The 11,908-nt window shown below is 45.8% G+C and overlaps 1 protein-coding gene and 1 long non-coding RNA gene across 3 annotated transcripts; one reads left to right on the top strand and one right to left on the bottom strand.

Annotated features, from left to right (window-relative positions):
• Window positions 1-303: 303 nt before the first annotated feature.
• On the top strand, window positions 304-11,641 carry HEY2 (hes related family bHLH transcription factor with YRPW motif 2). Of its 2 annotated transcripts, none has more exons than XM_061378088.1 (5): window positions 304-446; window positions 1,546-1,624; window positions 1,734-1,817; window positions 4,451-4,532; window positions 9,454-11,641. In XM_061378088.1, the coding sequence occupies exons 1-5, from the start codon at window positions 364-366 to the stop codon at window positions 10,131-10,133; spliced, it is 1,008 nt and encodes a 335-aa protein (XP_061234072.1). In that variant the 5' UTR covers window positions 304-363; the 3' UTR covers window positions 10,134-11,641. The 2 variants fall into 2 exon arrangements, with proteins under 2 accessions (XP_061234072.1, XP_061234073.1); XM_061378089.1 differs by lacking the exon at window positions 304-446 and adding an exon at window positions 608-840.
• On the bottom strand, window positions 2,556-10,215 carry LOC133225577 (uncharacterized). Its single transcript, XR_009729199.1, has 3 exons — window positions 10,105-10,215; window positions 4,043-4,125; window positions 2,556-3,496 (listed from the first exon to the last, which is right to left on the bottom strand). It is a non-coding gene; the product is annotated as an uncharacterized LOC133225577 (long non-coding RNA).
• Window positions 11,642-11,908: the final 267 nt, after the last annotated feature.

Genomic DNA, 11,908 nt, shown 5'->3' with positions numbered 1-11,908 from the left:
ATGCCCAGGAGCCCTGTCCTCCCCCCAGTCCGTGCGGGGGGCAAATGCCCCGCTCCGCTCCCCACCCTGCACGGGTCGAGGGCGGGCAGCCCTCCTGCGGGGCCGGCGGCTGCCTGCCCGCGCCTCCGCGGTGGGCGGCCTCCCTCCCCGCCCGTCACCCCCGGCGGGGCGGGGCGGGTCTTGCCGGGGGCGGGCCGTCGGGCTTGAGGCTGTGCCGCGGCGTGGGAAAGCGTTTCAGAGAGGGTGTTCTGTGTTGGCGTTACAGAGCTGAGCTGTGCCCTGCCGCACCGAAGCCCTCCCCCCCGGATTTATTTATCACTGCTCCCATCCCGGTTATAAGTTGTGCCGCATCCTGTGCCCACGATGAAACGACCGTGTGAGGAAACTACCTCAGACAGCGACATGGATGAGACTATAGATGTGGGGAGCGAGAACAACTACTCAGGGTAAGTGGAACGCACACACACCGTTCCTCCGGGGCCGCCGTCTCCGAGGGACTCGGGTAGAGCGCGGCGGAAACCTGGCTGCCCCGGCGGGGGAGCGAAAGGGGGTGGGGCTGTAGTGTCTTCCTCCAGGTCAACCAGTAGCTTATTGAAAGACCAGTTTGCCCCGTGGTATAGCTGCCCGAGCCTCGAAATAATCCGGAGCACTCAAGTAGCTTGGGAGACATCAGGCTGCAGTTCATTAGCTCCGCTTAATTTGCCGTTTTCAATCAGATCTTTTCCAAAATAGCTCCTGAGCAGGCCGGACAACCTAAGGGAATGTGCGCCAGCGGGCAGTGAGCTGTGGAAAGTAATCAGGGAGCCACGGCACCTGAATGGTAACTTCTGCAAGCCGAGCGTGAGCCGTGTTAGTCGAGAACATGGGATGGCTGGGAGTCCGGCGGGACCCTGCTGGCCTTCACAGCTAGTCTTGCCAATTTAGGGACACATGCTCTGGAGCCCTGTCGCGTCCAGATCAGTATTAAAAGCTATCGGATATTTTTGCTTACACATGATCAAATAAAAGCCTTTCCATGCTCGTGGGTGGTGTAGGTTTAAAAGTGGATTTTGAATTCTGCGCCTAATGTGGGACAATGCAGCAGATTGGGGTGGGCAACTGACTTGAGCATCTACTGACTCGAGTAGCAATGGTCAGGATGTCAAAACCTAGCAGGTCAGGTAGTGGTTGTGGTGTTGGATACCTCTACTTACCACCACTGTTAGCATATGGACGTGGTTCACGTGGGTTTGCACTCGGTTCTTCAGCCTGTGTTTGGTAGGCAGGGCTTTGTATGCAATGGAAACGAAATCTCCTGGGCAGGAGAGTGACCTGTCTCCAGAAAGGGACTTTATTGCTGACAGGGTATTCTGTCCATTCGAAATATATTCTGGAACTGTCAAAAATTAAATGTTTTCTTTAAAAATACTGTGCAATGCAAAGCACATCTTCTAAGCACTGAACAGCAGGTGAAGGACTATGCATAACTAATAACAATGACCTAAGGTGTCTTCAAAGATCAGTGCCAAGTTGTGCAACACCTGACATACTTTTATTGTTTCACAGGCAAAGTAATAGTTCTGTCATTCGATCAAATTCCCCAACAACAACATCTCAGATTATGGCTAGAAAGAAAAGAAGAGGGGTACGTTGCATTTAATTATTTTTCCGTGTGAGAATTTGCATGCATGCTTTGATTTTGCCCGTTGACATTTTTTCTAAACTTAACATGTTTTGGTTTTCTTTGGGAATAGATTATAGAGAAAAGGCGCCGTGATCGTATAAATAACAGTTTATCAGAGCTGAGGCGGCTTGTGCCAACTGCTTTTGAAAAACAAGTAAGCCCTTTTTTTTCCTATTTTCAAATTCTGTATCTCATCTGGCAATATTAGTTCTCTTGTAAAAGTCATTAAAATAATACTGTATGTGTCCTGATCTGGCACAAAGCAGGCATTTCAATAAAATGCCTTGTTGTGGCAAAACTATTAGAAATATAATTCATTATAAGGCTGAAAAACATTTCCATTCTTTGGCTTGTTTTTCCCTTAAGGGTAACTCTGTTCATGTTGCCTCTGTTCTTTCAGTGAATTCCAGTAGTGGTTTGTTAAAAATGTGCTTTATTCCATATTAAAAAAAAAAAAAAATCAAAACGACCAACAAACCCAACACAATTCCCCCAAACCTGGGTGTCAGTTTGCCTTCTGTCTAAACCTTTAAATATAATCTGCTTCACACCTACTTTAAGAATCCTTTATTTTTTTAATCTGTCGTTTCAGTTGCAAACTAATCAACCCAGTTTCCTGAAAAGGGAGCAAGTAACCTGCATTACTCACATTTTAGAGTGACTGTGTAGAAACAGCGCGTTAGGAAGGGACCATGAACCATGAAGTCAGTGATACGTTCAAAGACATTCAGTGAGAAAGTATGCAGTGCAAAGGCTGTAAGGATCCAGCTAGCTTTGGTTCAGCTCCTTGGTCAGGCCAAAAGTTTAGAATACAATTTGTCCTTTAAAAAAAGAGCATTTTGTTTCTGCCATTCAAATGTTTATTTTTCCACACCTTGATTTGTATTTATTTTTTTAGGGTTTTGGTTCAATACGTAGTTTTATTCCTGTTTTGTTGGATGTATCTGAAGATGTATGGATATGTGCAGTTGACACTACATTGCGATAAAAAGACCCAACTGAAAATAAAGAACCTGACTTCCTTGTAATAGTAAAATGAAATAACAGAAAGTAGAATTTGAGAGCAGGATTGTGAGGCGCTGAATGTCAGTGTTAATTATGTGGTAGGTACCGCACCATATTAGGTCTGTTACATCCTTGGTTTGAACAAAACCTGGTTATAGAGAAATTTGAAGTATTGTAATTGTGATGACAGCATCACCTGTCACCTGCAATATTGTTTTGGTAACTACTAGTTGTAGTCATGCCGTGGTGGAGGTTCTAGCAAAACAGTGACAGAGGTATCTTCAGCTAGATAAACAGGGTCAAGAGACAACGGTTGTTTGTTCCATTTTATTGTTTACTTCTTGAAAACCACAAACATTATAAAGCAAGTCCTACAGAGCCTTTGGAAATTACCCAGCACCATGCAGTTTTTAGCTATTAGTCACTGTTACTGAGACAGTTTGTACTGTGTCTATGGAAAAGATGAAGTCTGAGAAAACTACAGGATGTAGTTGCATGTAAAATGGGAATTCTGACCAAAAATTCACACTCACACCAACCTTTGCACAAGGAAAGCGCCAAAAGCAATAAGCAGATCAAAAATAATTTAGTGTCAAAATGAGTGCATGCTGTATTTTGCTCAGAAAGACCCACCATTTTTATGAGATATGCTAAGGGCAAAGTCATCAGCCGTCTTCAGCTCCTTGACATTCAGCTCACTGGAGTTTCCAAGTTGGAGTTTTAGTTTCGCTTCTGCATCGCTCTCTCCCTCCTTCCTTCCCCAAATCAAATTGCAGCTCTGCGCTCCAGAATCCTTCTCAGAGATTAGAAAGCCTCGATGAAGCAGGGCTGCAGAGGGGGAGGGTGTAAGCCTTGCCTAACCTGCACGTGTGAGGCTTCAGAGTAGATAAATAGGAGAAAAATTTGGCTTGTGGGATGTGATCCACTGGTGACTGCAGTTTGTGCAGCCCTGGTGTTGGCTGATGCCAAGGGACAGTATCTTGCACTGGAATAACATTTGCATGGTAAACTCGGTCATCTGGGTGTTCTCCAGATTTTGAAGGAAATGCTACCATTCAAAATAGCTTTATTTATAAATTAATATGTTAATACAACCTTTTGAGTTGTATTTGGTAGTTTTCCATCACCTATTGCATCTCTGAGCCACCCTCACTAACAGAAAAGATTTTTACTGGCAGAGGAGCTGAACTATTTCACAGTATTTAGCTTCACGTACCAGAAAACTAGGCCTTTTGCTAACTTAAAATATTGTGGGTTGTTTTTTCAGTCGAGAATGAGTATAGAATAGTCAGCAGCCAAATGATATGTCGAAAATTAACAAGCTATTAAGGAAGAGGGATACTTTTGGGTGTATGTGTCCACAGGGACACCTACTGGTAAAGGCACAAAAGAGTATGTTGCTCCAGGGTCTTCATCGATAACTGCGCAGACCTGACCTGCCAGCCCTCCGTTTCTGTCTGTTGTTAAAAAGAAAGCCCAGGAAGTTACCTGTTTATCTCACTTCATGAAGATGTCATCTCTACACTATCTTCAAGGCCAGAGCTACCCTGAGCTATAGCCTTAATAAAGCAAAATCGTGCTGCTGCTTGTATAGCTAGAGCGGAGACAGCATTAGTCCTTAGACAAGATCTGGGAGGCAGATGCTCACGAAAGAATTAAGCTGACAATGTCCTAATGATAGGGGAAATTGAAACCATAAGGCTGAGCTCAGTGGAAAGTATATCAAATTAAAGTTTCTCGTACTTGTAAGCCTTTATTTATATGAGTCTCTTTATCTCAAAGGGATCTGCCAAATTAGAAAAAGCGGAGATACTGCAAATGACAGTGGATCATCTGAAGATGCTGCAGGCGACTGGAGGTAAAGGTAAGGAGCCCATGGTTTCTTTTCTAATATTCGGGGAAATCTCAGCAAAAAAAGTGCTTTGATGAGCTGCGTTTCCAGATTAAAGGAGTGGAAATCAATGCTAATGGCAGGATTGAACTCGTGGGAAAGAACTACTGGGACAAAAGAAGCACTTGACCCTGGGCTTGTGTTTGCTTTCATAACACTGTGGGAGTAAAGGCTTCATTCACAGGCAGCCCAGTCAGAGATTTGTTTGGGGTTTCCAAAGAGCACTGAAATCTGCACAGGGAGACAAAACAAATACACAAACACCAAACATAAACAGGAGGTTTGTGGCAACAATTGTGCAGCTAAACCTCATTATCCAGCAGCTATACCGAAGGAAGTGGATGGAGAGGAACTTTCATTGTTGTTTATGTATTTTCTTTGTTCTGGAAAGACTTTTAAATGCCAGGTTAGACTGTCTTGTTCCCCAGAACAAAACCCAGACTTGCTCTCTGCAGCTCAGGTACCTGATAAAGCAGACTCTGAGTTCACATTTGCATGGTGTATTTGTATGTCAGAGGTCTGGGCAGCTCCCTGGGCACTGGCATGACGCAGGGGCTGCACTGGCTGACCCGCTGGATCAGCCGACTGCTGGGAGCCAAGCGCACCTCACTTGTGCAAGCTGACAGTCCTGAGGCTGGAGGCCAAGTGATTTCAGCCACCCACGAGGTATTCTGTGTAGTCATGGGTTTGGAACTTATTTGGACTGAAAAACTTGCCGGTCTCCTGTAAGCACAGTCTCACGTCCCGTGCCATCGACCGTGATTATGGTTCAAATTGCTGTAATGGAAACCAGCCGATTTTTCATGAACCCACTGGCTCTATAGGTAAAGGCTAGAAAAGAAGCTGCTGTTGCTCTCTGTCTTCCTTTTTTGATTAAAGTTTTTAGTCAGTGATTGAATTACTGCTCCTCTCTGTACCTTGCAGTGATTATAGCACTCAAAATTGGCGCATGCTTAGCAACAGATGGTTATGGGAAAACATGCTGGAGGCTGATACTCTGTTGTTTGTGAAAATTGACACCAGGCTGACATACCTATTTTCTAGGTGTTAAGAGGCTTTTGTTGAGAGTCCACTTAAGCTTAAAATTCATAGGTAACTTGTTCTATAAGCTGTGAAAGGAATTTTCTTGCCCTTCATATAACAAACATGCCTCTTGATTCCTCAGAAAACGTGCAAAATTAAAAGAGGTTCATATTTATATCTTACAAGTGTCTTTTAAAAAGCACTATTTAGTTGGTAAAGCTGCACTCTTGAAAGTTATGAAACACTGGAATTGATTGTGCTTGTGCAATTTAAATTCAGACCCTGTGTGTGTGTGTGTGTGTGAGATGGTGCCGTGTTCAATTGCATGGTGGCATGTTGGCTTTACACAAGCTGTGTCACCTAGTGCACAGATTGAACAGTGTTCTGCTGCTGGGGGAAACGATGGTTGTTCTGCTTTGTCCTCCCCATGCAATATGCAGCTCAGCTAACCCACCCAACCTGACCCTGCTTTGCGCTCCTCTGAAAAGCTGAAGCAGCTCCCACCCCTCCAATGTCTGAGCTGATAGTGGGAGACCAGGAGGTGAACCTGACTGGGGGCTTAATTTAGTATAAACCCCCCTTTACCTGCCTCTCTACCCCAAAAAAACTTATAGGGGGTTATTTTATAATTGGGTCAGGTGAGGTGGCCCAGCCAGTGGGGCAGGGAACAAAGTGCCTGGGATGGGAGCTGCTGGGTGGAAAGAGGTGTCAGCAGAGCCCCGGCATCTGGCTGCTGCAGGACAAGCTGGATTTTGTGAGCAGTTCCAGGTCAATGCGGTCTCTTCCTTTGTCTGCCACCACAGCCATGCCTCTCCCTGCCCTGGCTAACACCAGCGTGCCTGTGGCTACTGGAGGCCAGTGTGGGGAAGGATGACACATTGAGGTGCTGGGAGAGGTGATTCTGGTTTATACCCAGAGCTGCCTTCCATTCACCCCATGGTCCATAGTGGGTGGCACATCCATATAATACTCAGTCACTTCACAAATACTAGAGCTTTATCTTCTCCCTCTGACCTAGAGATAAGAGTAATCTCTCCCTGCCTGGATTTAGAAACTTTAAGAAAAAGAGGTTTGCCAGTTAGTACTGAGCAAAGTTTAAGCCTGCATTTCCTGCTTGCTTAACGTTTTACTTTGCAGCCTAAGTAACAGCTTTAAATATAATTTTTAGGGTGTTTTTAAGGCAGAAGTTTATTTGCAAGTGTAGTTATTTCTACTTTGTAGCTCATCTTCTGAGCCAGAAACATTTTTGGATCAGGATTAAAATGAGTTCCAGCAGTTTTCCTATGTACAAAAGCTGTTACTGCAGCAGGGCAAAATGTGGCCTGATGCCCTCATGGTCCCCTGCATTGAGGAACTGGGGAAAGCTCTTCCTCCTCATGCAGAAATGGAGGACACCCACGATGGGGAATGCCTGGGGCTAGGTAAGCTGGGCTGACTGAGTCAGCCACTGCTCAGCACGCTGAGCCTGAGGTGGGCTTGGCAGAAGAAAACCTAACGTGGCTCCTGTCTCTGCTCTGCTTTGCAGAGCTCTCCAGGCAGGTATGCCACTGCCTTTGAGGTCCTGCATGGATCCATGTTTCTGCTGCCTTAATGCAGGTGTGGGCAATGGTCTCCTGTGCATGTTGAGTTATGTTTTGGCCTGAGTCCAGGAATTTTCGCTGACCCTGCAAACAAGCGCAGGGGAGGAGTAATTTGTCAACAGTGAGTCGCTTGCTGAAACCTTGGTGTGGTTTTATTGCAGCTTCACTGCAAATTTAGTTTGGGTGACTGACACCTGAGTCAGCAACATGGGTTAATATAGCTGGAACGACTCAGCCTGTGTCCTGTGTGCAGAGCAGGTAGGTTACCAGGATAGCCCAAGTAAAGCTGGCATACCCCACTCACTGCATAATGCTAGCCTGTCCACGTTGTGGGTGGTGGTGGAGGATGTTCTTGGATTTTGGAAACAAACAAGAAAAATATTTTTCAGTCTTTCTGAGAAGAGGGAGGACGGCAAAGGGGAAACCTGGAAAAGATAACCATCAAAATCAAAATATAATGGAGCCTGGGAGTCCCAGCTCTCATCTCCCCTCTGTTTTCATGTCTCAGCCACCATCGGAGACTGAGAGGGAGCCAGGATCACCAGGGCTTTGGGGCGGCTCATCACAGAGCCAGCAGCTGAGACTCCAGAGAAGCTGGTGGCAACCACATCCCCCACGTCTCCTCTGGTCTGGAGAGAGGCTGGGAAGCCCTGGCTTGAGCCACGGCTCTCAAGACTCCCAGGCTGGCTGACTTGTGGCCAGAGCTGGGAGGCAGGTTTGGCTGCATGTCAGCCCCTCTGAAGCTGCCAGAGGTCCTGGAGCCTCCGGCATGGAGTCAGTCCCCACGCCAGGCTGGCTGGCACCCGAGCAGGTACCCTGCTAGCTTGCCACCGCTGCCCTGCCTGGCATTTGTTTCTCAGGAGGGCACTCAGCCGTGGTGTTGTCACAGATCCCTTGGTTACAGTGGGCTTAGCAGGAGAAAAGCTGGGAGGAATCAGTGCTTGCTGACACAAGACCTCAGGCCCTCATGCTCATCAATCTGGTGGTCAAACTGGTGCTTCTCCTAGGTTTCGTACAGCCTCAGCTGAGCAAGGTGGATTGAAGCAAAAGTGCTGCCGAAATTTGGCAAGAAGGGGTGTACAGTGAGCAGGGAATTTGGAGGGACAACTATAAATGTGTCCAGGTGAATTCTATAATGCAGGAGCGCAGCAATGGAAATGTTCCTTTCTATCTTGAAAGTTGATACCAGTGCAACAAAAAAAAAAAAAAAAAAAGCCATCTAGGATGCTAGCATTTTTCAGAAAGAGATGATTCATGCCAGAGAGCACAAGTCCTAATGCAGCTATTGCTGCCACTTTACTCCGTAGTAAGGGCACTCAATCTTCATATACTAGCACACATCATAGTCACGCATACCTAAAAGGTTCACTGACAGAGGGGGAAAAAAAGCCATGCCAGCTTGGGAATGGAATGGACATTATTCCCCCAAGGAGAGTACTTTTAAACTTAAGTAGGAAAATTCCAAAAACTGGAATAGGTTTTTGTGGTTGAAGAGCTGCAGCTTGCAGACTAGGATTTGATGCTAGACCCTTTTAGAAAGGGAATATCTTTTCATGTGCATTTAATAAGGATTTTTTTTTTTTCCAAAAGCTTTTTTGTCCCAAGCCCGCGGAGCTCCAGTTGCTGTTTGTTGAAATACCTCATGGGCCATATGACTGTCAGTCTTCCATCTCCAAATTAGCAATGGCATTACATAAAACGTTTTCTCAGTAAAGCTTTTTATTGTGTGTGTGCAGAGTCATGACAAGATGTTTTTAGTTTGCAGTTAAGTAACACCGTATGTCATATTGTCTTAATGACTCTGTGAAGTAGATGGGACCTCAGCAGCAGTTACAACAACTATCTCACCATGTCGAGAATTAGTTTGAGAGCGTTAGGATGAATGCCAGCACAGGGAAGACAAGGCAGGGTAGTACATGCAAGCTCTCTGATCCTCAGCCTGTTTCTTTGTGTGAATAAACGTCTCTTTCACACACATGTGCAGAATCAATACAACACTGCAGCAGCTAGCTGAGGAATTTCAGGAGAGGCATCATGTATCTTTTTAAGTATCATGAGTACTCATGGACTTAATTCTTTTCATTTGTATATTGTCTGCAAAAACAACTGCAACCTATTGCATTACAGGAATGGCCACGCAAATCATTTACAGATCAGAGAACAAACTTTTTGTGTTGCAAATCTTAACCCGTAAGTGGGAGACGCAGCAGCTGCGCAAGGACCAGGTTGGCCATGTCAGCCAGGAAGCTGCCTCAACATTCAATGCATCTTTTGCCCTCCTCCTCTCACAGGTTATTTTGATGCCCATTCCCTGGCCATGGATTTCATGAGCATTGGCTTCCGGGAGTGCTTGACAGAAGTCGCGAGGTACCTGAGTTCGGTGGAAGGCCTCGACACGTCAGACCCACTGCGTGTTCGACTTGTGTCTCACCTGAGCACCTGTGCCTCTCAGAGGGAAGCTGCCGCCATGACCTCCTCCATGGCCCACCACCACCACCCTTTGCACCCTCACCACTGGGCAGCTGCCTTCCACCACCTCCCTGCCGCTTTGCTGCAGCCCAACGGACTCCACGCCTCTGATGCCACCCCGTGCAGACTCTCCTCGGACGTGCCCCCCCACGGCTCTGCCCTGCTCACGGCCACCTTTGCCCATGCCGATGCTGCACTTCGAGTCCCCTCCACTGCCAGCATCGCTCCCTGCGTCCCTCCTCTCTCTACCTCCCTCTTATCCCTCTCAGCCACCGTGCATGCCGCAGCAGCGGCAGCTACAGCTGCTGCCCAGAGCTTCCCCCTCTCTTTCACCAGCACCTTCCCCATGCTCCCCCCCAGCGCAGCTGCCGCCGCTGTGGCTGCAGCGACAGCCATCACCCCGCCGTTGGCCGTATCAGCCACTGCCAGCCCTCAGCAGGCTGGCAGCGGGGGCAACACCAAACCGTACCGACCCTGGGGGACTGAAGTTGGAGCCTTTTAAGTGCCCCGTCTCCCTTCCCAGTCCAGCTCCCTCCTTTCCATCAGCACACGTGCACACAAAGTCCCATGTGCCCACACGCTCCCAGACACGAGCCTTCAGGACTCAGCGTGTCCTTCCTGCTCACCCAAAGGGCCTGGGAGGTGCTGGTAAGCCTGCCAAGGAATGGCACAGCTATCCTCATTTCAGGCATCGGAGAGGACATGGAGTGATACCTTCTTCTTCTCATTCTGATTTGCTGGAGCCATTTTGAGGGAGCAGCAGTGGCTTTCATAACAGCGTGATCATGTCAGCATGTAGAGGTTTCCTGGGAATACATAGAAATATGTAGACATTAGAACTAATAATTCTCCAGCTATGCATCCTTCTTTGGCAAAGTGGTGAGGGATAGCACCTACCAGGGCTTCCCCAGGCTAGAAAAAGAGTTTGACTTTAATAAGTGCCTGACATTGAAAAAAATAATAAATAAAAAATTATATATATATATATGTGTGTTCTGCTAAAACAAGTAACATTGCACAGGTATGGAAATGGTATGGGAGAGAGGAGAAATTCTGCATTCAACTTCAGAAGTGGGACACCTTTCCACGAAAGAGCATGCTTCTGAAGGGGACAGGGGGTTTTAGCCAAAATATTACTGAGGAAGATTGTTCAATTTGACAGGCCTGGTTCTCGCTTCCTTAGTTCACTTTCTTTGTACAGACTTGCCAGGTTGTGACATCTAGCATAGCATTGGTAAAAGCAATTATCTTATCAGTGCTGGGATTAATGAACGTTTCAGCACTGCCTGTGAGCCTTGAGGCACCCTTTTTTATGGTTTAAATATGGTGCTAGCTCCTATCTGCACAGTGAATTTGTCATGCACCCAAAAGTAAACACCTATTTAAATTGTGCACACTTGGATGCAGTTGATTCATGCCAATACAAGAGACTCAGTGTTTTAAGAGTTCAAATTCACTTATTTAGTTGTATTTGGACATTTAGCTGATTCTGTGCAAGATTCCTCTTCACTATCAACTTCTGGGAGAACGATCGCTCTGGGTATGAATGAAGTTATGGTAGGGACAGTTTTAAAATTGGCTGTTAACATGCCAACATTGTAACATGGGTTTGATTCCAAACCAAAATGAATGTATTAAGGGGGGTGTGAGTAAATTATTTTGTCAATACCCAGACAACTAGTGCTGCATAAAATGGTTTGCTTTCATTTTTTATTACAGTGACTTAAAATAACCTAAGTATTTTAATACATCCAGTCAAGAACTAGAGATTTTATGTAAAAAAATTAAAAAATAATAAAAATAAAACACAGCATGTATTATTATGCACTTGATTTCTCTGCTGTGTGGAGAAAGCAATAAGCAGTGAGAATGTTAAACATTATGCAAAATATACTTTAAAATATTTGTTTTAAAAATACTGTACCTAGTTGGTCTTTTATGCATTACTTTGTTAACCTTTTTCTATGCAAAAGCCTTTACATATCACTAATTAAACGAAGTCCTTTTTGACTGTGTTTTATGGATTATTTGTTGCAGTTTTTGTTTGCTCTTGAGGAATACTTGTGCACTCAAAGTCAATTTGTGCCACAGGTAACAAGCCTGTAGGCTGCTCTGTCCTCTGCTGCTCCCCTTGCTCAGGCATGAAGCCTGTCTTACACAGTGTGCTCTGAAATAGGCAGAAAAAAAGCAGTTGGTAGAGCAACATTGGTTTTCAGGCTTGTAAACTGGTTCTGCACTGACAGTATGCTTAATGATGCAAACCCATCTGCACATTCT

This window comes from Neopsephotus bourkii, unplaced genomic scaffold (genome assembly GCF_033783945.1).
Source record: "Neopsephotus bourkii isolate Nb327-2 ecotype Australia unplaced genomic scaffold, CSIRO-AGI_Nbou_v1 NB_1765, whole genome shotgun sequence".
Taxonomy (NCBI): Eukaryota; Metazoa; Chordata; class Aves; order Psittaciformes; family Psittacidae; genus Neopsephotus; species Neopsephotus bourkii.
Note: the sequence above shows the minus strand (reverse complement) of the source record. Positions and strands in the feature narration are given on the sequence as shown.

Excerpts from the sequence above, each read along its gene's own strand:
- HEY2 (XM_061378088.1), top strand. The coding sequence starts at position 364 with ATGAAACGACCGTGTGAGGAAACTACCTCAGACAGCGACATGGATGAG. Across the intron at positions 447-1,545 it reads AGCGAGAACAACTACTCAGG|GCAAAGTAATAGTTCTGTCA; the intron begins GTAAGTGGAACG and ends ATTGTTTCACAG. Across the intron at positions 1,625-1,733 it reads CTAGAAAGAAAAGAAGAGGG|ATTATAGAGAAAAGGCGCCG; the intron begins GTACGTTGCATT and ends CTTTGGGAATAG.